Source organism: Dermacentor andersoni, chromosome 3 (genome assembly GCF_023375885.2).
Source record: "Dermacentor andersoni chromosome 3, qqDerAnde1_hic_scaffold, whole genome shotgun sequence".
Classification (NCBI taxonomy): Eukaryota; Metazoa; Arthropoda; class Arachnida; order Ixodida; family Ixodidae; genus Dermacentor; species Dermacentor andersoni.
In genome coordinates, this window is record NC_092816.1 from 3,339,064 (window position 1) to 3,361,853 (window position 22,790).

A 22,790-nucleotide genomic window follows, 5' to 3' on the forward strand; every position below is an offset into this window, starting at 1 on the left:
CAGAGTCCTTCCATGTTTTTCTGGTCACAAAACTCCGCCGTCACGCTATGGGAGAGGTTCATATGCTGCCCAAAGGTGCCGCGAGGCAGCGCCACTGTGCCACAGAGGGCATCGCTCGCGTACCGAAACGCGTGCGCAGTGCGACCGGTGCGAGGCGAGATGAATGATCGGGTGCGTTCTGTGCATGTGCTGCGCTATTTTTCGAGTGCTGGACTGTTGGAGTGGCGGGGTGAGTTGAAGTGGCGGGGTGGGACAACGATGCCGAACACGTGTTGCAAGTAACAGCTGAAGAAGTAGGATGTTGGTATCTCTAACAAGCCACTAAAAAAAATTGCTGCATTTGTGATGTGGCTACTTGTGTTCGTTTAGAGAGTTGTTTTGCCATGTGTTATAAAATGCTTATGCTTTACACTTTCTTGTTTATAGAAACAATCGATTATGCATTCTGTATTTATTGCCATTCGTTTGCTGGTGTTTGTTTCCTGCCCCGCAATGCATATATCTCATGTTTGATGTTATTTCTTTATGCTTATTATACCAGTGTCATGCTTTTATCAAACTTCTTGCATTGTGAAAGGTGGACCATTCGTGACCCGACGCCTCTGCGCTGTCTGTTTTCGCTCCGCTTATTTTAATGATAAATAAATGATCGTGCTTGTATGTTGTTTTTGCACCAACACGTTCTATTTCTTTTCTTAATCGAATTAAAGTTTTTAACATATTGTAAATAGTTGCGCATTAAGAACCAAAATACCTAGTGCCGTCGTTTCTGTGTTGGAACCACGAGCAGCGTGAATAAGTGCTGGGCTTTCTGACACTTCTAAACGACTGCTTGCTAAAGCAATTGCCTAATTACAATACAGCTAGTTTCAACTGTGCAAGTCCTAACACTTCACGTTCGCCTTAATCCGTTGCTAAAAGTCGCACCGAAGACATTTAGTAGCGAAGTTTGTCTTGCATTAATCCTACCTAAATCTCATTCAGAAATGGCATCGCTTTGAAGAGAAATCTTAAGGGCACGGAGCAGCTCCATTTCCTTTTCTTTGTTATTAAGTATTCTACGGCAGCAGCCCTTTGCAATAACAATTTCATTCTTTTGATCTTATAAGATACTGCCCACAGTCAGAGTCCTTCTCTGCCACAGTTTAACAGAAAGTGAACAGCTGTGCTCGGCGAACAATCTGGCGCTATGCGCCACGGAGAGTTGGCGATTACTTACGGGTAAGCGGGGGTGGAACAGCCCATATGTTTGCATCTGGTGATGAAAGGGACCACTGGCGCTTTGCTGTGAATGTGTTTAAATTAAATTATGGGGTTTTACGTGCCAAAACCACTTTCTGAATATGAGGCACGCCGTAGTGGAGGACTCCGGAAATTTTGACCACCTGGGATTCTTTAATGTGCACCTAAATCTAAGTACGCGGGTGTTTTCGCATTTCGCCCCCCTCGAAATGCGGCCACCGTGGCCGGGATTTGATCCCGCGACCTCGTGCTCAGCAGCCCAACACCATAGCCACTGAGCAACCACGGCGGGTGCGCGGTGTTTAATTTCAGGCAAATATTAAAAAGCGGAGCGCACCGAAGTGTTGAGGCGAACGGCGATGATGAAATCAGGACCGAGACCGCCCGGCCGTGTACAGCGGACGCATTTCGACGGGGGCGAAATGCAAAACACCCGTTTATTTAAATTTAGGTGCATTTTAAATATATTTAGTAGCGAAGTTTGTCTTGCATTAATCCTACATAAATCTCATTCAGACATTTATTTATGTTTATTTAAATTTAGGTGCACTTTAAAGGATCCCAGGTGGTCAAAATTAATCCTGAGTTCCCACGGCATGCCTCATAATCATATTGCGGTTCTGGCTCTTAAGATCCCAGATTTTAAAAATTTTTTTTGGTCTGAGACCGCCGCAAGCTCCATGTTATGAGCGGCTTTTTTCGTCCCGGACGCTCATATAATGGCAGAAGACGCGCTCAGGCAGTAATTTAAACATATTCAATGTTAAAAATAGTTACGTGAAACTAAAGCGACGGTTGAGGAAGTTCAGAAAGCTAGAATACCGAGGCTGCCCCACACACAACCACAGCGGTAGCGGCGTTCGCATGCCCTCTCATGCACGGTTGCGCCTCTAGCGGCGGGCGCTGGCTCTATATGAAACTGAGGCGGCAGTTTCGTGACCAGAAAAAAAATGGAAGGACTCTGCTAGTGCCCACATTATGAAAATCAAGGCTGCCAGAAATTTGCATTCATGACATTATTGCTCTCCGGCGCGTCCACATTTCACGACAGCGCTGAACGTCTTGACGTATGCAATTATTATGATGTTCCCTAATTTCTCCCCACCGATAGAAACATCTTCAACCGTGCAGTAACAACTTTTGAAACAAACGATAGATGTACGAAGCAGAAAAGGCCGGTGTGATAGGGCTTCTCTATCGGGCTACTACATAAGAAAACACAATCGGCAACACTTATGCTCAGTTCACTTCTGAGCACACGAACATCGCATAGTATGACCACTTCTACACCCAGTAACGCTGCAACACATCGCACATATATATATCACGATTTGTAGCTTGCAAATGCACTTCATAACAGCAAGAGCACAGCTCGAACGTTGCGGTAACCACGCCGCATCGCAGCCAGCAAAACGGCTCACACGCAGTATAGCACACGCACAATGGCAGCGATAATGAGGCGACAAAAACTTATCGCTACTGATCGTATCATTACTTCTGAAAGTTGCGAAGGGCTGGCGTTCACTAATTCGCGGCAACGATCCGCATACACAGAGCAGAAACCAAACGTGTACGCTGGGTGCGCCAATCAGACGCTACTTATTTCGCCACGCCTTGAACATGTGTGCTGCTCAGAATGCACGTGTATGTGATGGAGTTCTCGTCTGCGACGCGCACGCGAAGCATGGCACAAGAAATCACGAAGTCGACGGCTTCAAATATTTCTAATATATAGCTTCAAATATTTCCGACGCTCTCGTAAACACAACACACACTTCCTGCGCTCTGTCTGTTTCTGTTGGCGATCGCACGCACTGATGAGGTCTGGAAGGGTACACAGGCTTGCTGCTTTCAATGACTATCTCAGTGGGTGCCAGATAACTAGCAAAAATCACAAAAAGGAGAAAAAATAGACTGTTTCTGATGCGGCTGTAGCTTAGGCCTTACGTCCCCGCTTTGCTTCGAGCACGCGCCATGTTTGCTGTGACGACAGCCGAACCGTCCGCCTCGGACCACCCAATGAGAGACGAGCAGGCGTGCGGATGGGAAAGTTGCGACCGCTCCTCGCTCACCAGTAGAGAGCCATCAGTACGCGTGCAGACGAGGGCGGAACAGACGGGCGGACTGACCATGTACGGGCCCTTAAGGAGGTGGCAGAGATCGATGGTGCTTTTGGGTTATCACCTATTAAAAGCGTGCCGTAAGCTTACGCACTGCACCACATGTGCTGTCAAGCAGATAGCCACAGATGCTTATCGCAATAAGGTTGGCAGCGATAAGTCCCATTGGCACATCTGTCGATGGTTATATTCCTTGTGGAAACCGCCGACACGCCTTCATGCATTTCCATTGCCTATCCATAGAGGCAGCACCACACTTGCGCTGAATCGTTGATAGACTGGTCGCTGTATTTTTCAAAAAGGCGGAATATCCTTTGTGGTACAGCGGGCCATTCGCTACATTGCAAGTCGAGGTAGTGCAGTTAATGTTTACATGACAAAAAGTGATTGTGGTACCCACAAACCAATAGTCATACAACAAGCTACTGCAGCTTAAGCAATAAGCCAATAAATTAGGCCCTATGGAAGCTGGGTTAGGGATTTGTCACAATTGCGTTTTAATTATTAGTATGTTTTAAGTGGGTGCATATTAACGAGGTTTTACTGTACTGACATTCATGTTCGTACCTACTTGCCCTCACTGGCATTACACATCACCTCAGACTCGCCAGTACTTTCATTCATACTTACGCCCATTCAGAGAGACAGGAGCTCACTCATGTTTTTTCACACTGCAGCAATACTGCTTTACAGATACGTGGATTTCGGAGACAAGGCAAGCGTGAAGCAAAACAGTGATTTCGAAAACAAGGTTAAATAACATTAGAAATCAAACAAAGTTAACATATAGAGGCCTCACTACACCATACAAATCAACTACCGAGCCTTCCTTCGGCAAACCACCTCAACTGCGGCCTGTGTGCCCCATTTGTCCTGCAGCCACCTGTCTCCCCTCTTCACTCAGCATTCACTCTTTCAATGTCATTGTGTGTAAAGCACCTTCTGTTACAGGAAAGCTAAACTTAGCACAACAACAACAAATGGTGTTACGTGCCAGGAATCAGCTGGAATATATAAATGGCCTCACCACGCCGCCACGGCCCTTATGAATCAACAGCCGAGCCTTCCTTTGGCAAACCATTTCAACTGTTGCCCGTGCACCACATTCGTGCTGCAGCCACCTGTGTCCCCTCTTTGCTCAGCGTTCGCTCATTTTATAATGTCACTGTTAGCAAAGCACCACCCTTTAACCATTCCAGGAAAGTTATCTTAGTACAACAGATAGCATTACATGCCAGGGATCCCTACAATGCTCACCGATACTTACACCTAGCCACCCTTACAGGCACTATATGCATTCACACTCAAGTCAACTCGCACCATCTAGCATTCGCTCTATACTCACCTCATGTCCACTTGGTCACTGGTGCTCACTTACATTCAAATGTCCACTCAGACGCACTGACGGTCACTCACGCTAGCTGACAGTCACATTCATACTCAAATCTAGTCACACTGACCAGCGCTCAACCCGTACCTAAGTCCCCCACATGCCCTTTCTCACTCCCTCGTACTCACATCATGACTGTGCAATTAGTGCGAGTGAGCACACCAACCACCTCTGCAGACTTGTGGCGAAGAGAATGTCTGCTCATACAATTTATTAATATCCTACACAGATGCAACATGACAAAAGTAACCTTGACGAGAGGGGAATGCACCTATGCTTGCCACCTCCCTATACGTTCCCTCAAGCCTCTTGTCAGGGCAGCTTGCATTTCCAGCCACACTCTTATCGCTACTGGCATTTTGTATAGTTTACTTTCTTCAGCCTTTCTTTAGCTTTCATCAACTTGCCTGGCCAGTGTGAACTTCTACAGGGCCTACTTCCAGGATTGCAGCAGGTGCGTAGACCAGTAGGTGAAGAAAAGGTGGATGGTATAGGAAAATGAGCACAAAGCTTTCACAATAACATGCTATGTAGCGGCCAGGCCAAAAGGTTCTAAGCTGTTCAAAGCGATGGTTTTCTGAAGGCGTGACACTGTATTCTGCCTCTCGATTTTTTCTACTCTCAAGCTTGCTGGCATTCTCCTAGTATAACCATGTACCAACTAGCCCAACAAGCCACTCTCATGAACTATATTCTCATTGGTATGACTCCATAGTGCCTGACATGTTAATGGGTTCTGGGAATGCATTTTCCCCCCTTCAATGCTATAAAATTTCACCAATTAGAATGGAAGAGTAGCAATGTACGAGACCCTGCTGTGGTTGATCAGTTACTCAATTTCATGGGCAGCCTCACCTGGCAGCGGACAATGAAGTGCGTCACCTTGTCCTCAGTACGCACAGACAGAACGTAGTCACCTGGCTTGCTCCGACTCTCACGAACCAAGAAGCTGCCATTTTTTCCTTTCTCCAGAAGGAGCTTCTCTGCTTCCTTGGCCACTAGTGGGCCATGAAACCATCTGCACAGCAGTGCACATTAACACGATTATTTTAGAACACTATGAGACAAGTTGCAGATAACTCGTGCCAGTCTTCATAGAAAAAAGAAATGCAAGTGCTACACAAATGCAACCAACATTGTTTTGTTTCCAGTCTCCTGAGCCATTCAGCTTTCTTTAGTGGGCCTAGTCAGCCGCAGAACAAATTATTTTTAGGTACTGCTGAACCAAAGGTTGTTGCAGGGCAGATTAATATGCAGTGAGTACAAACAATAAAATATGCATCACAGGCAGTGATTTTAACCAACATTAACAAATGCCAACCACAAACTGACATAACTACAACACAATATCAATTCGCTGCCTCTACAAGTATCAACATAAAAGGCAGAGCTTTCAGTATAAAGTTGCACAGAGCAGTGAGAGGCAGTCCATAACATTCAAGACTACTTTCTCATAGTTTCTTTTTAAAAACGAGGAGAGGGGCATGCAACTTGTAGCAGCAATGCAAGTGCTTTGACCAAACAGTCGCTCCAGTCCAAATATACCAAAAGGTGAACCCGACGTAGCATTCACATCCACCTGCTGTGCTGACCTCCACATGCTTTTTGCAATCTCAATAGTACAGACGCAGCTTCAAATATTTAAAATCATATGAACAGATCGATCACCTTGGATACGACATTGAAGTAGATCCCTTTACACTGGCTAGGGTCCATTCATGTGTTGTAGTTGCATGCAGATGACATTGTCCATTTGCAGCTGGACTTAAGTTGCTGCCTCAAGACCGTACACTTTTAACGCAATGGTGTTAAGGGCCCTAATGTCGCAGAAAATACGGCGTCGGCATCCAGCATCCATTGTTTCAGCAAAAATCATTCCGAACCACACATACCCAACCATGCAGGCCGTCCATGTAGTACAAGGAAGTTACTGAACTAATTGAATTTCTCTATGTAAGATACGTCAGAAAAATAGTAAAGTACGACTTACAGACAACTTAAAGACATGATAGCGTCGTATTGTAATATGAATATACGAGAAAACATAATTCTGTTAAGTGGAGACTCAAAACACAGACCCTTTTTCCAACGTTTCTACCATTCATAGAGTGGCCATGGCCTCCGAGATTTGCATGCGCTGGCACATACAAATCCCAAAGGCCATAAAGCGGCGCACCCGGTTCCTTGCAACACCTCCAGATGGCACTCGCATCGTGGCCCACACAAGCGGCTGCGTTTCTACCAGAAAACTGGTCTTCGTGCATAGCGTTCGCCGCCAACGTTTCCTGGTAAAGATTACGATTACATAAGCTGCAGTTGCCAGGAAGCATGACAAGCAGTCGGGGATCTTTGAATTCTATCGCGTTCCACTTTTAAAGGCGAAGCTTAAGCATTCTCGAATTTTTTTTTTTTTTTCATGCTTATCAAACAATGTTGCTCAAGCAGGGCAGCTGTAGCCTGGCTTTTAAACTGCAACATCTTATTCTGAACAACTTTTCGATATCCTAGAGGTACAGCAGAAAGAACAAATGTGTCAAATCACACTGCATTTTTTGCTTTTAGTATGAGGGGCACTATGTTTTTCTTTCTTAAGAAAGTAATCCAGTGCTACATTTTTTGATGAGGAGAGTGAAAGACATGACAATAGTTCTGAACAAACATAATGAATTGTGACATTGCAGTTGTACAAACACTTTAAACCACCTGAGCTGTAACAAATACACGTCTGAAATAAATCCTAATTTTTGTACACATGCATTATAATGAGTAATATAATATGTACAGGCAGCCCAAGAACAAAAACATTACCACACTGCAGTATGTTATGGTTTACTGCAGTCCTTTACAAGTTATATCAAATTAAAATATAACCTTCTGTTCGTATGTTTTTCACTTTTTTTTTTTGCAGCATAGACTGCTTATACTATACATATGCCATGTTGGTCATGTAAACATATGTGTTATTTTATGCTTACACATGAAAAGCAGCACTGGGCAACAGTTGAGCCATGATCTGTCCAAATTGCTCTGTGTATATGCCTTACAGTGTGTCAAAAGAAAAAAAAAAGTCCTTTTGGAGACAACTATTTACCAAAGCAACCAGTGGAGGATTTGCAAGGAGAGGCACTATTCCACTCATAGATAGGTGACAATAGGTGACCTCCTTACGGGTGTCACGGGTTTGATTACTTGGCTGCTGACACATAAAAGTTTTCAACATTCACTATGTGCTGGTTGCACGACAGAGTTTCACACACAAGCACTACCGTGTTGCCAATGGGACTTGTCATATGGGATAAATTCTTGTGCCAAGGATGCTACAGAAAGAAATGCAACAGGGACAAGACTGCTCTCATCCAAAGTCTGCTGTGGGCTCAGTGGTTTTTGAAGACTTGCAACAAATTCGATGTGTTCTGCCTTCCTTTGTCCTCATCCAAAAAAGTAGCACTGGATTACTTTCTCAAGAGATGAAAATGCATCACCAACTAGCCCTGCATCATGTTTTGTTAGGTGCACTATGTTTTGGTCACCAACACACACAGTGCAGGCATTGCAAGGAGTGGCGCTATTCCACTCATTCTGTAGATAGGTGACAATAATTTCTTCTTAATTGCAGCTGCAACTTAAAAAGGCTATTTCTGGCTTTTATGTGTCTCATACTATCTTTTGGGTCATGCTATGTATGAAACAGTATACTCTTTCAAATGAACCAACTAACAAAAGCTACCTCGATTAGTTCAGCATGCTCTATCACTTTGGCTTTACATTTACACTGACACATTAATAAGCAGATGATTATTCCCTGTCAGTCAATTAGTAGCATAATAAAGATATGTTAAGCTGCTAATGCTAACAGTACTGCACTGGTTGCTTTTGAGCATCAGCCACTTTTCTAAACGTATGGCATGGGTAAGCTGCCATGCCCAGCAAAGTACCCTCTTTCTCCACGTTCCAATGCTACACGTGAATTGTGAAAATAAAATGCATGTTATTATTATTATCATAATTGTTATTTGTTTTGAAAACATACATACACTAGACAGGAAAGGGAAAGCAAGGAGCATGCTGGCCACCCGAAGGAGCACAACACCTGTTGCCAACCAAGGTCAAGCAAGTCGAATCAAGTCTGAACTTCCAGCTTAACTTTTTTAAAGCACACCTCCTACTATGTTACAGAAAACCATAAATATCTTGACTCGAGTGGCAAAATTCATCAGTAAACATCAGAGTGAGCAAAGCGACAGCAGCAGCGACACAATGTTAAAATGCTGTTTCTTCATTGTGCCGATCCTCGGATGCATCGTTGAGCCTGTTTTGCTGGAGTGTACGCCATGTGACATCATCTTCGCATGTTTCCCAGTTGATTCATCGTTCTACGAGCTACACGAGAAGCCCATCACTGCATCGCCCGACTGCCCTATCGCCCCTGTGTGTGATAGTTCTGGCATGCTCGGGAAATCAAAGACCTGCCTGCGTGTTCCATGGAACTCTGGTACTTGTGCGCACACCATGAATATCTGGAGCAATACACCGACATCACCATTCAAGGATTTAAAAGCGGTGCTTAAGGCTTCACTCGTCAGTAGGCAAAATGACAGCGGCGGCGAAACTATGTTGAAACGCTGTTTTTTCATTGTGCAGGTATGTTATTTCGAAAACTCTCGATGCTTGAAATCCGACAATTGATCACTGCTGTTGTTTTTTTGCCCACAAGATGCGGCTGATTTATGCTTGAATGCCTTGTACTGTATCAGTTGCCTTTTGTTGAGTGGAGACGTGGAGCTGAATCCTGGTCTCCACAAAGTTGATCTCTCAAAAAAGCTTGGCAATTCATCGAAAAGTAATGATACTAGTAACAGTTCTTCTGAACACTCTGACGTAGTAGTTCTACGGAAACCCGCAAGGTGGAGAGAAGTAATGAATAAAGGGAAAAACAGACATCCACCCGATGTAGCAATTGCTACGAACGAGTGGATGTCTGTTTTTCCCTTTATTAATTCTGAACACTCTACGTGCTCCACAATGACAATTCAACATTCGGCTACTGCGGCATGTTCAACCGAAAATGATGACATTGTCACTATGCTTACTGACGTTCTTGAATGACAAAAACTGATGGCTGAGGACCTTGTCAAAATTAAGTCATTCCAAGATTATGTAAACTCTCGTTTTGATGCGCTAGAAAACTGTGTAGCAGTACTTGAATCGCCTACAACAGGCCAAAAGGTTGACGCCAATGTTTCCGATCTGCTCCGCTCTGAGGTTAAAACACTGACTGGAACTGTGGCCAGTTGGTTGCCAAGAATGACGACCTTGTTGATCGATAATCTGCTGCAGCTAAACCTTCTAAGTCACTACATTCCACATCTGACTGACTGCCTCGTAATTCCAATTTTAACTTTTCAATTTTAAACTTTAATGCAAGGAGCATAACTAACAAGTTCGGAGACTTTTTGTCTTCTGCGCACTCGCCTGATGTGGTTGGTATTTATTTATTTCATATACCTCACAGGCTCCAGAAGGAGTATTGCGTGAGGGGGGCGGTACAGATAACAAAATGCGGAGCAAAAACATAGTGTTTGTTACATAAATATGAACAAAACGAGAATCAATTAATAAAAAAAGAACGCGAAGTAAACAAAGATAAAAGGCAAGGAAGGTAAACGAACAGGTGTTAGCTTTCAGTATACAGTAAAGCAAGCAACCTTAGAGCAAATGCTGACAAATTAATAACAATGAAGTTAAAAGTAACAAAACTGAACAGATACTTGTTTTTAGCTATGTACTAGCCAAATATGCAGTGATTTTTTGTCTGAAGGTTAATGGGTCATTAATGTCAGCGAGGTTATCAGGAAGACCATTCCACAGTGCAATCGCACGTGGCAAAGCTGAGCAGTTGAATGCATTGATGTGACCGAAGATGCGTTGGAAACTGAGATGATTATGCAGGCGTCTAGATGTGCGGGAGGGACGAACGAGTGGTAAAGTTGATGGACGTACATTATGCATGATTTTGTGCAGAAGACAAAGTAATGCTATATTTCTGCGCGATTCCAAAGATGAAAGAGACGACAGCTTGATGTTAGTTACGCTCGAAAATGGGCTATAATCTCTGGCAATGAAACGTGCAGCACGGTTTTGGATCGACTCGAGAAGATGGATTAGATATGCCTGATGAGGTGACCATATAGAAGCTGCGAATTCGAGCTGCGGTTGCACTAATGTCTGGTAGGCTATCTTTCTTGTGAGGGAAGGAGCGCTGCGAAGGTTACGTTTTAAATTATGTAAACTCAGAGACTTGTTGAATCACAGAGACTTGGCTGCATGATAATATACTAGGTCGAGTTCACTCCTCCTGGCTACATTGTGGTTCGCGCAGATCGACGTGACTCTAAAGGTGGCGGCGTTGCGTTGCTTTTTCGGACAGATCTCAAGTTTTCACAATTGTCACCACCAGGTGACATAGAATCAGTCTGGTGTAAACTTTATCTAGACAAAGCACATGTTGTGATAAGCGTCGTTTACCATCCACCAAGCTCCTCTGTAGAACATGTTATATTAGTCGCTATATTAACGAGCAGCAGCTAAATACGGGTAACCTCATTTGCATGGGTGATTTTAATGCCCCCAGCATTCATTGACCTACTTTAACACTTGTGAAAGAGACTTCCATAAATAGAGAACTAGTTGCCTTTTCTCTTTTATTCGACCTTGTCCAGATTACCAAAAAAACCTACGCGATGCGGTGCTCTGCTCGATTTGGATTTCGTTAGTTCTAACATTGTTGCAAAGGGTTACAGAAGCGATGTCATTGAGGGAATTTCTGAACACCAGGCCATTCTTGTCTCCTTAAATTTCTGGGTCACTAAGCAGAATTTTGTTTTCTCTACATTTCCCGATTTTAATTGCGCTGATGTTTCAATAATAGACAGTCTGATGGTATTGAAGAATTTGCTGCACTAAGTTCTACTTGTGATGTTAACGCATTGGTAACTTATTTCGAATGCTTGGTTAAAAAAAGTATTCAGTGTTTTATTCCTTTCGAAACAATGAAGAAAAATGTGAAAATTCCCTGGATGACGCGAGAGATATTACATCTGACACGTGTAAAAAGACTAAGGTGTAAGAGGCGCTCAAACAATCAGACAGCCATGATGAGTTTCATTAAAGCATAAGAGGAGCTTAGACTGAAAATTAACTGCGCTAAGGATTTCTTCTTCCATGTGCAGCTGCAGGACCTACTAAAAATCAACCCGCGTAAATTTTGGTCGTCCGTTTTGCCACATGACACGACGGCTACTTCTATGGTGATTAACCATGATTCCCTCAATGATCCATTTTATACATCAAACGCATTTAATGAGTATTTCCATTCCGTTTTCACTAGTGACAACACGTCATCCAACCAGACACCATTGCTTGTAGTGCCATATCCATTAATTACATCAACATTACCGAAGGTGTGTTGAACTTAATATTGAAACTCGATATTAAAAAGTCTGCTGGGCCAGATGGCATTCCGAACTTGTTTTTGGTAGGGTACTCATTATGGACCTGTTGCTACCTCACTCATATTTCGCAAGTCCCTGGCATCCTCTACAGTACCCTCATCCTGGAAAATGGCTCAAGTTCTTCCTTTATTCAAGACCGGCGACAAACACATTTTATCTCATTACAGTTGAACCCAGCTATATCTAACTTGCAGAAACATGCCTATCAGTTCGATATAGGGCATAATTCGATATAAGCCTGCTAAAGAATTGGATGTCATAAAAACCCATACCATTAATAAAATTGCTTTATTGGTGAAACTAGCTTAGCTTTGCATAAAATAGCCCTGTATTTTCTTCTGCTTGGCCAATCTCGCTGCCTGTGACGCAGGCACTTCTCCACATTGTCTAAAGAGTCGGAGCAGCTGAGGCGGCAGCCTTCCGCATTCGTGCAGAAGCACCGGACTAGTGCGAGCACACCAACCACTTCGGAGGACGTGGGCAAAGGATCGTCATTGCTTTCCTCATTGTGCCCAATTTCACTTGTGTTGCGTACGATGGCGGCAATGTAGTCTTCGTTTTCGGGCTGTCCCGTGGTCGCGACACAATCATTTGCACTCATGAACTCGTCCACTGTTGATTCGTCAACAGCTTCTGGAAATTCTAACAGCTCGCTCCAAACTTCGGCAACACGGGCACATCATCGCGCTCATCAGAATTTAAGGGTCATCAATGGGCACGCGGAAGCCAGCACGTCTGAAGCAATTTCGGATGAACCATTTGCACGCAGCTGTGCGTACGCATCGGGCGCCACAGGCACCGGGTCACGAGTTTGTCCGCTTTAGCCCTAATCTCCCCCCTTACTTTTCAAGATCGTGCTGAGAGTGCTCCTCGGAATCTTGCACACTGCAGGGACATCCGACTTCTCACCGCGTTCAACCCAATTTATGATTTCAAGCTTCACGGCGAAAGGCAAATTCTGCCTCTTTATCATGGCAACACTGCGGGAGAAGGCCCACAAGGCGCAAACACAATGAACCAGAAAAGCAGCGAGACAACTCGCACTTGTGCCATCTTGCACGACGAAGGCACAAGAGCCTCTGATTGGCTGTCCGAGCAAGCGCTGCGGGTGGGCCAAGATCATTTTTTGCAGAGGGTTGTCGATGGCTCGCTCGACGTAGCACGGTCACAGTAGGGAGTGGTTGGATTGAGCCGTACCATTATTTTGCCCATACGGACATTTTTAAATACAATTTATTTCCCTGTGTAATCGAATACTGGAATTCTTTGCCTGGTCCTACTCGTTCTCTTCCTTTAAACTTATTCTTGGCGGCCATTGAATAGTTTTGGTTTGTATTGGTTTGTATTGTGCGTATTGCCTGTATTATTTATTACTTGTCATTGCTCTGCCTTTCACACCCACTCCTGCAATAGCCTGATCGGGCTGCAGTATGTACAAATAAAAAAAAAAGCATTGTTGTGATAAAGCACACTGCCTGTCATATTGTATGCTATGTGTGCATAACTCGTCGAACAGTGCCACACACATCATTACCAGCAGCTAAAGCTCAATATTAATCTTTTGGTTGTTTACCAAATAATGAAAGTTTATTAAAGCCCACTTCATATCCAAACTATGACCGCAAGGTCTAACTTGTGGTCCAGGCTAGGGTATGCTTGTATTAGTACACGGCGTCCTACAATAGCACAAGAGGGCGGTGCAGGTGTAATGAAGGTTTCTTTATTGCACAAGGTTTTGAGCACCAACCACACCTTTCTTGCAAACAGAACCTGTTTCTTGTGAAATTGTTGAAGTTTGTAAACATAACAAAAAATTCAGGAGGGTTAGCATGTGCACAGATGCTTTATGGAAAGCCTCGAAGACTATGCATGTCTCACATGTTGTAATTTGATGTGTCAGTGAAGCTGAGAATTGCAATATTTATTTTGGCAGGTGTATGCAAGACTAATCTCACCAAAATGATAAAAGCACTGAGCTGTAATGAAAACATGTGTCTGGGTGTTTTTTTATTAGTGGGAAAAGATGGACTTGGGCTTTTACTGTGTCTTTACTCTAGTGCAGGAAGGAAATTTAGATCAAGAGTCTCCATTTGTCACTCTGGAAACTCAAAGGGCCAAAGAGTCAACTAAACATAGCAAAAAGGCGAGCAAACAAAATGTTCTAAGGAGGTTCAGAAACGCATCCATGCAGGCAAGCTCAATTTATATTTCACCACTACAGAGCAGTACTGTTATGCTGAAAAGTGGGATAATATGTCCCACTTTCCAACAAATGGCTTTACAAAAGAGAAAGGTAGCACACAGAAAGTAACAAGTGCATGTGACAAGTGCAGGAACAATCGATAAGCTTATCCTTCACACGCGAAGAGGCCATACAGCATCCCCACGCACCTCTCAGTGGTGGGGTCAGCACAGATGAGAGGGTACTTGAGTTCAATGATTTCGCCATTGCGTTCCTTAAGTTGGTCCTGGTTCTCCATGTAGTACTGGACCAGTTCAGCCAAGGTGGCAAAGTTCTCGCCACCATAAAGGTCATAGTAGTCACCTGTGTTGCGAATCTTGATGTGAGTGACCACACCATTCCTCCTGCACAGAACAATGGGACCAAACATTTGATGGTTCAGCTTCTTCCGTGACAAGATGCATTAACAAGCAGGGGTAAGTGCTCTACAGCCCAAAAGCACAGCTAGGCACTAACTCTCTGTTGCCTATTGCATGGCAGGCTTGACGGCTGCCTTCTTGCCACATCCTGCAAAACAGCTCAAGAGCACGTCTGCTGTAAAGTACACACCGTGCAAAGCAGGCATGCACCACGAGCTGTCTGGGATGCAGGTACAACAACATGATTCAGAACCATGTCAGCTGGGCTCTTCGTCCCCCAAATGCCTTTATGTGGAAGTAGAGCTTGCTCAAACTCCTGCCCAAACTGGCTAAAACTAAAAAGCCATTCTGGATAAGTGGAAGCAAGTCGGAAGGCAGTACTATGCCAACCTGAAGTATGCAAAAGAGCCCTTGTGTGGTTTTGTACCCCTGAAGTATCAAGCTCACATTTCCGGCGAGCTGCATGTGCCTCGTCCGAACTCTTCTTTTTCATATACAACCCCATTTAAGAGCGTGCGCACCATTGACCAACAGTGGCTAAATAGGCTAACGTGCTGGTCTCGCAACCCATAGTTCCTGGAGTCCAATCCCCGGCCCGTAATTTTATTTTCAGGTTATTGTTTATTTATTTATTGCCTTTAACAGAAATTTTCACTCACAGCCAACAGACGCCGACAACGTCGACACCGGATTTTCTGCGTGAAACAAAAACAAATAGCCATTTGACGGCTCAGGTTGACGAGCACGCCACTGGAACTCGGTACTTTTCCGGTGATCGTAGGTGTAGCAACAGAGAGACGTAGCTGGGGAGCTATCTTAAAATTTTGCCTTTATGGTGTATGCATTACGCGTGATTCAGTGAACATCTGAAATAATAATTTCCGGCGTCTGACTTTCCAGAACTACGATACGATTAAGAGGCATGCCCCAGTGGCGGACTCCGGATTAACTTTGAACCCCTGTGGTTCTGGCACTTCACCCCCATCAAAATGTGGCCGCCGAGGCCGGGGATCGAACCCGTGTCCTTGTGCTTAGCAGTACTACTTTTCAAATATAATGGCACTTGGCAGAACCACAAGAATAGTCCCAAATGATAGCACAAACACAAAAGCGAACAGATTATATTATACTCAGTTTGACCTGCCAACTGGTGTAAATGCTAGGATTACAGGTATTCTGGCCTGTTCACCATGTTTGTGATATTTGCGTCCAAAGTGCTTCGGTAGCAAAATGAAATAAAATCTGCCAAGATGTTCCAATTAACTAGTTTCTTCAGGGCTGAAAAAAACTATGCATAGAGACATATCTCCTCATCTCAAACGCTTTGCGGGCTTCCCCTTGTCACTTGACACTCGCCCTCCCAGTTTCGGCACTTCCTTGGGAGGCGTGGAGCAGCTTCCATAGAGTTTCGCAAGTTGAGACATTAAATAATAAGTTCTGCTGTTTGCGCATGTACTTTTTATTTTATACCGCGTAATACTTGAGAAACAATGAGAAAGCGCTGTTAACCTGCCCGAAGCAAGTAATTTTACAGCATTTCAGCAGACTATCTGCGTTTCTTCATTTTTTTTCTTCTTTTGTCGCGTTGTGTTGGCTGATAGTTGGAAGTGTTTTGAAACCAGGTCACTTTCTCCAGCCTTGAGAAATTTGCATGTACCACATTGCTGTAGTTTACACAGTTTTGCTGTGTTTTCGTCATTTATTGTGTGAATGGCTCTTCCACTCAATCCTCATTGTTAGGCGTGCCAAGGGTGGAAAAATATTTCGATTCCTGCAGCGAAACGAGCGCGGATTGAGTGCCCTCAAGCAGGCGAACGGAAGTCGCATAGCATTTATTAATTTTTTTATGTATATAATGCCGATCTCAAAAGAGATCATCGGAGGGAGGGCATACATATAAATACAAAAGAAGCCCAATCAAGTAATTTATACAATGGAGAACACTAAAACACTAGCAGAATTTATACATGAAATTATTAGTAGCAGTGCGCTTGTTTTAAGTAAAAAATAGAAATCACAAAATATACAATGACAGGATGCACGACGATGCGATCAGGTTATTCAACCAAAATCTCGATACAGGCTTTAAAAAAAAAAAAATTGCACTCTAATAAAGTTCTTGTCACTGTCACTGTCACTGTTCACAGAAACTGTTCAGCATGTACATTAACTTCCACCATATCTAATGTTACGCTTCGCTTGTGTGGCAACTGTTAGCGCAAGCGCAACGCGCAGAGACATTCAAAATGGGCATGGGAAGACCTTTGCAGATGGCGCCAAAGGACCGGGAAGCGTAAGGCTCCTCGACTTTAAGGAGGTGCCGACAAGTCGCCAAGACACGACAGTTGGAAGTCAGGCGAGCAGTGTGTGTGCATGCGGGTCTGCACCAGCGGCGCCTACTCTTCCTTCAGACGCTCACCCCTTCTCCCTGTCTGCCGATGCAACAAGTTGGTGCCGGGTGCTTGCTGGTGCGCATGATATGGTTATGCCCATTTATGGTCCAATCTTGCACCTGCGTTCCTCATTGGACCAAACCATGCTAGGGTGTCATAGAATACTGTGAGGGTGAAGCTTTTCCAGAGAACTGCCATGCCGCCGCACTGCTTTGCTGCACCCACGGGCTTTCTCCGCTGTGGAAGCTGCAGGCGTCTGCTATGCGCTTGAGATTTGGTCGCTATTAGCCAACACTGCAATAAAGAAGCTCCTATAATATACTACATAACTGCAAGATAATACTGCAGCGGCTCGCCACACAGAGAACGTGTTTGTGTGGTGTAAATACAGGGATTGTGTATATTTCCTTCTATGCTTGCAGGTTTGATTGTCACCAGAATAGTCCGCACTTACGGGGCTGTTTCAGGCACACATGCAGCACGCACTTCATCGTGAGCGGAAGTATTTTAATTTAGTTAAGTGTGACATGACGAACGTAAACATGCTGCAAAATACAATAAGCACGAGATAACGCGCCTAACTAGGAGAACGAAGAAGATATACATGGCTTGCTCATGCTAACGCTTTGCGCCTTTCATTTACTTTCATTTATTTCAGGTGTTCGATTTGCTTTACAAGACTGCCTCCCGCGCTCTGCTATTTCCTTCTTAACATGAAAGCAAATTTAGCAATTTTTTCCGCATGCTCGCTGGTTCGTACATAGCAACTATACTTGCTGATCAATTAATACATAGTTGTAATTGGATAATGAAAAGAGACAACTTAATATAAGGACATAAACTTTTCAATTTTTATTGCCAGTGAAGGCAATAGAAGTACTGATATTCAAGTTAATAGAAATATTTGTAGTGCATCAAGGGTGGTAATTTCATGCAAACACACAACATCATCACGCACAATAAGTGTTTGATAAACAGAAAATCAGACATTCACCCGTTCGTAGCAAATGCTACAAAGGAAACCCATACGGGTTCCTCGCCTCGCAGTTCAAGAAAAATTCGTCCTGGTCCGGGACTTGAACCCGGGACCACCGCCTTTCCAGGGCAGCCGCTCTACCATCTGAGCTAACCAGACGGCTAGCAGATGGCAGGGCGAAGTTGAATTTGTCAGCAACTCGAAGCAAATGCAACAGTTCGACGTAATAGTTCTGCGGAAACCCGCCAGGTGTAGAGAAGTAATTAATAAAGGGAAAATCAGATATCCACCAGGACCAAGAAGTCTAACATGTGCGCGAGTCAATGGGTCTCCCAAAACACAATGGCGCAATGAAACATGAAGGCCCCTTGCGGGCTGCGTTGCGATTCCGGACCGCACAGGGGTACGAAAAAGGGAGCAGCAACGGCCGTCCCAGGCGCTCACTCGTTGCCGGGGCGGAGCGAGAGTACATACATTGGCACCGGAAAGATAGTGAACTATGCCCGGGCAGGACAAAGCCAGAGGAAACTCTGGTGGAGGTCCGAAGCGATTCTGACGTGCAAATCGATCGTCCAACCTGGGTACAAGGGCGAAAGACCAATCTTGCTTCTCTTCAGCTTTACTTCTCTCCACCTTGCGTGTTTTCGCAGAACTATTACGTCAAACTTGCCTTTGCTTCGAGTTGTTGACAAATTCGACTTCGCCCTGCCATCTGCTAGCTGCCTCGTTAGCTCAGATGGAATCGCGGCTGACCTGGAAAGGCAGTGGTCCCGGTTTCGAGTCCCAGGCCAGGATGAATTTTTCTTCAACGGCGAGGCTTTTCTTTCCAGGAACCCGTATGGGTTTCCTTTGTAGCATTTGCTACGAACAGGTGGATGTCTGAATTTGCCTTTATTAATTACTTCTCTCCACCTTGCGGATTTCCGCAGAACTGAGGTGAGCGTGAACGTGAGTGAGTGCGGGGCCTCAAAAAATTATGGTGAGCGGGTGTGAGCAAGGATTCTCCCACAATGCCGACCTATGCTACACACACTATGAAAACATCGCAGATTGCTTTCAAGACACACAAGCACCGGCAACGTGTCCCTACGGCATCCGCCAAAGGCAACTACTACAGCGTCTACGATTCGCACGGCCAACACCATAGCAGATGCCAGGGTTGTCCCACTGTGTACAGACCAGCAGGTGAGGAGGACATCGAGGCACCGTAGCAGCGGCCGGAGAAGAACACCCCTCCTCTCTTGCCTCACCCCCCTGCCTCGCCCGCTACAGGAGAGGGCACGCAGACCGTGTTCCTCTCTCGCGCATGCGAGATTGAACTGCGTTCGTTGGCTCACCCTCACACGCTTCACTCATACGGAATCTCACAGAGATGGCAGAAATGTGCCTGGTGTGTCCATGTAATTGCTACCGCAATAAAATTCACTGATGATTAAGGTACTCCTTAATATGATATTTCAGCACAGCTCTATATGTGTTCTCATTTCACAATATATTGGCTGGCACATACAATCTGTCTCATGCGGCACGTTGCAAACGGTGCAAATTAAGGTGCGACTGCCATGCTAATGTGGATATAGTGTGAGACAATGTGTGTAACAGCACGTGTGACACATGGCCAGATTCACAGCCGCTACCGCTGACAGACCTACCAAACAACACACGGTAGTATGACACCAACTCGTAGCCACTGTCGCCACACTACGCTTTTCTTCTCGCACTTTCGCCATACCTTCCTCCCCCGCTTTCCGCCTATAGGTTCCTCTACACACTCCTCCTCACATCTTTCATCCCCCACTGCACTCCACATTCGCTCTTTCATCCTTCGCTGTGATCGTTCACTCTGTTACGCTGACAAAGAGCTGCGCTCTAAAACTCATTATAAGGAATGACTTGGTTGTGCACTGTGGAGTTCGAGGTGCCTTCCCACGCCTTATCTCTCAGCTCTCGCGTGGTACTTAGTTTGATCTCTGGGAGCCACCACACCAGTGGCAACATGGCAGACACGGCTACTGCAGCAGAGCCAATTTTCTGCTTAAACCATGCTTCTCCCACCACAATATTCCACAAAGTATTCTTTTATACTTAGACTGCGTTTGCCGAGTAAAAGTTCCTGAACCTTGCCAGGTTTATTTTTTGGCTCCTTTAGAACACAATGTGCACTGAAATCTCATTACTACGAAAACATTAACAAACCTTTCAGAAATCGTAAGCTTTTTATGGTTTCAATGTAAAAATATTTTAGTAATGTTGCACCCAGTTTTAACGATACCGGTTTTAATTATATATCGGTTATAACAATGAGAAGCTGCTGCATCGTGGACTTTTGTATGTTTTCCCATCGTGAGATAACCCGCTTACTACAGTGCAGTCCACTTATAACGATATCAAGGAAGACGAAAAATATGATCGTCATAACAGATGATCGCTATACCTGAACTGCAGTTGTTAAATAAAAATTTTTTTTCAACAAAAAACACGGAACATACCTTTGCAGCTCCGAACTCGAATTTGCTACTTGCTCTAAAGAATAGATGATGCAGAAAGTAGGCTGTGAAAAACAAACTTAATTTGTAGCGCCAATGACCGTGTCAAGGGTTAAGCGCGCCGAAATAGTCCGAAATCTGCACCTGCTTTTGCGGCAGCTTCAGCTTCACAACCACGGTGTGCATGGATTCCAGCTGCTGCGCGAACACTGGTGGCAATCCTTTAGCATACATAAAATCAATTAAGGAGTCGATCGACGACAGTTCACTTTGCGTGGACATCGAGGTTGGGGTCAAGGAGCCACTGTCAATCTCGTTGTCACTGTCATTGCTGCCTTCGCCACCGTCGCACAACTTTGCAGTTTGACGAGACAGCACAACTTCAGCGATCGCCTCGGCGGTGATCTCAACGCAGAACGAGGCAGCACTGTCTGCAGTCAAAAATTCCTCCATCGACGCACCACCTGCGTCACCAGTAGGAACGAGCTCCCCGAGCTCGGTTATGTCAGCAGCTTCCACCATGTTGGTCTCAGTGGGTTGGGGAAGTTCGTCTTGACGCACAAAGCTCGCCTTTTTGAAGCAATTGTACCGTATTTACTCGCATAATGCTCGCACTCGCGTAATGATCGCACCCCTGAATTTTGTCATCAAAATTCGATTTTTTTTTATTTCCCGTGTAATGATCGCACCCCGAACTTGCCGCAGCGATGTGTCGTGTGCCGAGTCTAGCTAATAATGATCGCGCTTACCATCTGTCGAATGCTACGCGAACGACTCATCAAGACAAACCAAGCGGTCTGCACGCACCAAACATTCTTAAGTAGATGCCTCATTTCATTACTTTCCTCACTTTCCGCACTTCCATGACAAAAAGAGGTACAACCAAACTTGCCTTTATTATCTGTAGGCTTTATAATGGTTGTGGTCAACAACAACAAAAAAAAGGCGCCTTTCGGTTCTTCTCACCTGCACTCATGGGCACGCTACAAATCGCGAGCGGCAATGATAGTAGCCACGTTTACACTGATACGTTAAAAGTGTACCTTATTCATACGCCAACACTTGTAACACAGCTAAGATATTCACCCACCCTTAGCGCAGACGTGCGGTATTAGGATAGTAGTGAAGACAGATGCCGCAGTTTCCGCAGCATGCCCGCCATGTGTTTCTATGTCACTGGCAGCTAAGCGCGCCCATCTGTTTCTGCCCCCTCAAAGTGGACATGGCTATGTTATTGCCGCAAACTTGTCGATATTAACGATATTATTCATTACTGATACGGAAGAAACTGTTTCAATGCACATAATGTACTCACGAGAAGAAAAAAAAAATCTCGTTCGGCGCGTTCGGCTTGCTCCGCCGGCCGCCATTTTTGTTTTGGTGTCCTGCACCCGCATCCCACTGCAAACGCCCGTCGAAAAAATTTTTTTTTTGCGGGAAATTTAACCCGCGTAATGATCGCACCCCTGAATTTCCGTCAGTTCTTTCTGACAAAAAAGTGCGATCATTATGCGAGTAAATACGGTATGTGGTTGACTGCTTTACTTCATACCATGCACCATAAACGAAGCGCATGGCTTTCAAAAGACTGATCTTCAGGTCAGGCGGGCCCGACTGCATGACCCGACATGCCAGGAGCTGCGCGGTCAATGGCTAAAACTGGCCACTCCAGCATGCGCTGCCGATACAAGACTTAAAGTTGGCGATCACGCCAGCATCCAACGGCTGCAGGCCTGCCGTAGTATTCGGAGGCAGAAACATCAATTCAACAAATGTTAGCTTCGGGTTAACGCTGTGTGTGCTACAGTTGTCAAGTAGCAACACTACTTTTCTTCCTTGGCCTTCAATTATACTGTTGAACTCGAGCAGCCATTCTTCGAACATGTCGCGGGTCATCCACTCCTTCTTATTGCTGCGATAGCAGACCGGGATGTGCTGATTCTTAAAACACGATGGCTTCTTTGATCGCCCGATCATGAAAGGCTAGAGACGATGGCGATGGCGAAGCGACTGTGGCCAACGCGCATGAAGCAGCTAGCGCCTACTCAGGTACTCTCCAGTGCACGGGCGG

The 22,790-nt window shown here is 44.9% G+C and overlaps 1 protein-coding gene and 1 non-coding gene across 5 annotated transcripts in view; both read right to left on the bottom strand.

The window, feature by feature from the left end:
* Positions 1–22,790, bottom strand: part of LOC126520622 (tyrosine-protein phosphatase non-receptor type 11-like) — a 248,143-nt gene that overhangs the window by 196,583 nt on the left and 28,770 nt on the right. For all 4 annotated transcript variants that reach the window (XM_055065673.1, XM_055065671.1, XM_055065672.1 and 1 more), the window contains exons 3-4: positions 14,655–14,849; positions 5,608–5,770 (exon numbers count right to left, since the gene is read on the bottom strand). In XM_055065673.1, the coding sequence (XP_054921648.1) occupies positions 5,608–5,770; positions 14,655–14,849 (358 nt within the window). The remainder of the gene's footprint in view (positions 1–5,607; positions 5,771–14,654; positions 14,850–22,790) is intronic.
* Positions 18,318–18,392, bottom strand: TRNAS-GGA (transfer RNA serine (anticodon GGA)). Its single transcript has one exon. It is a non-coding gene; the product is annotated as a tRNA-Ser (tRNA).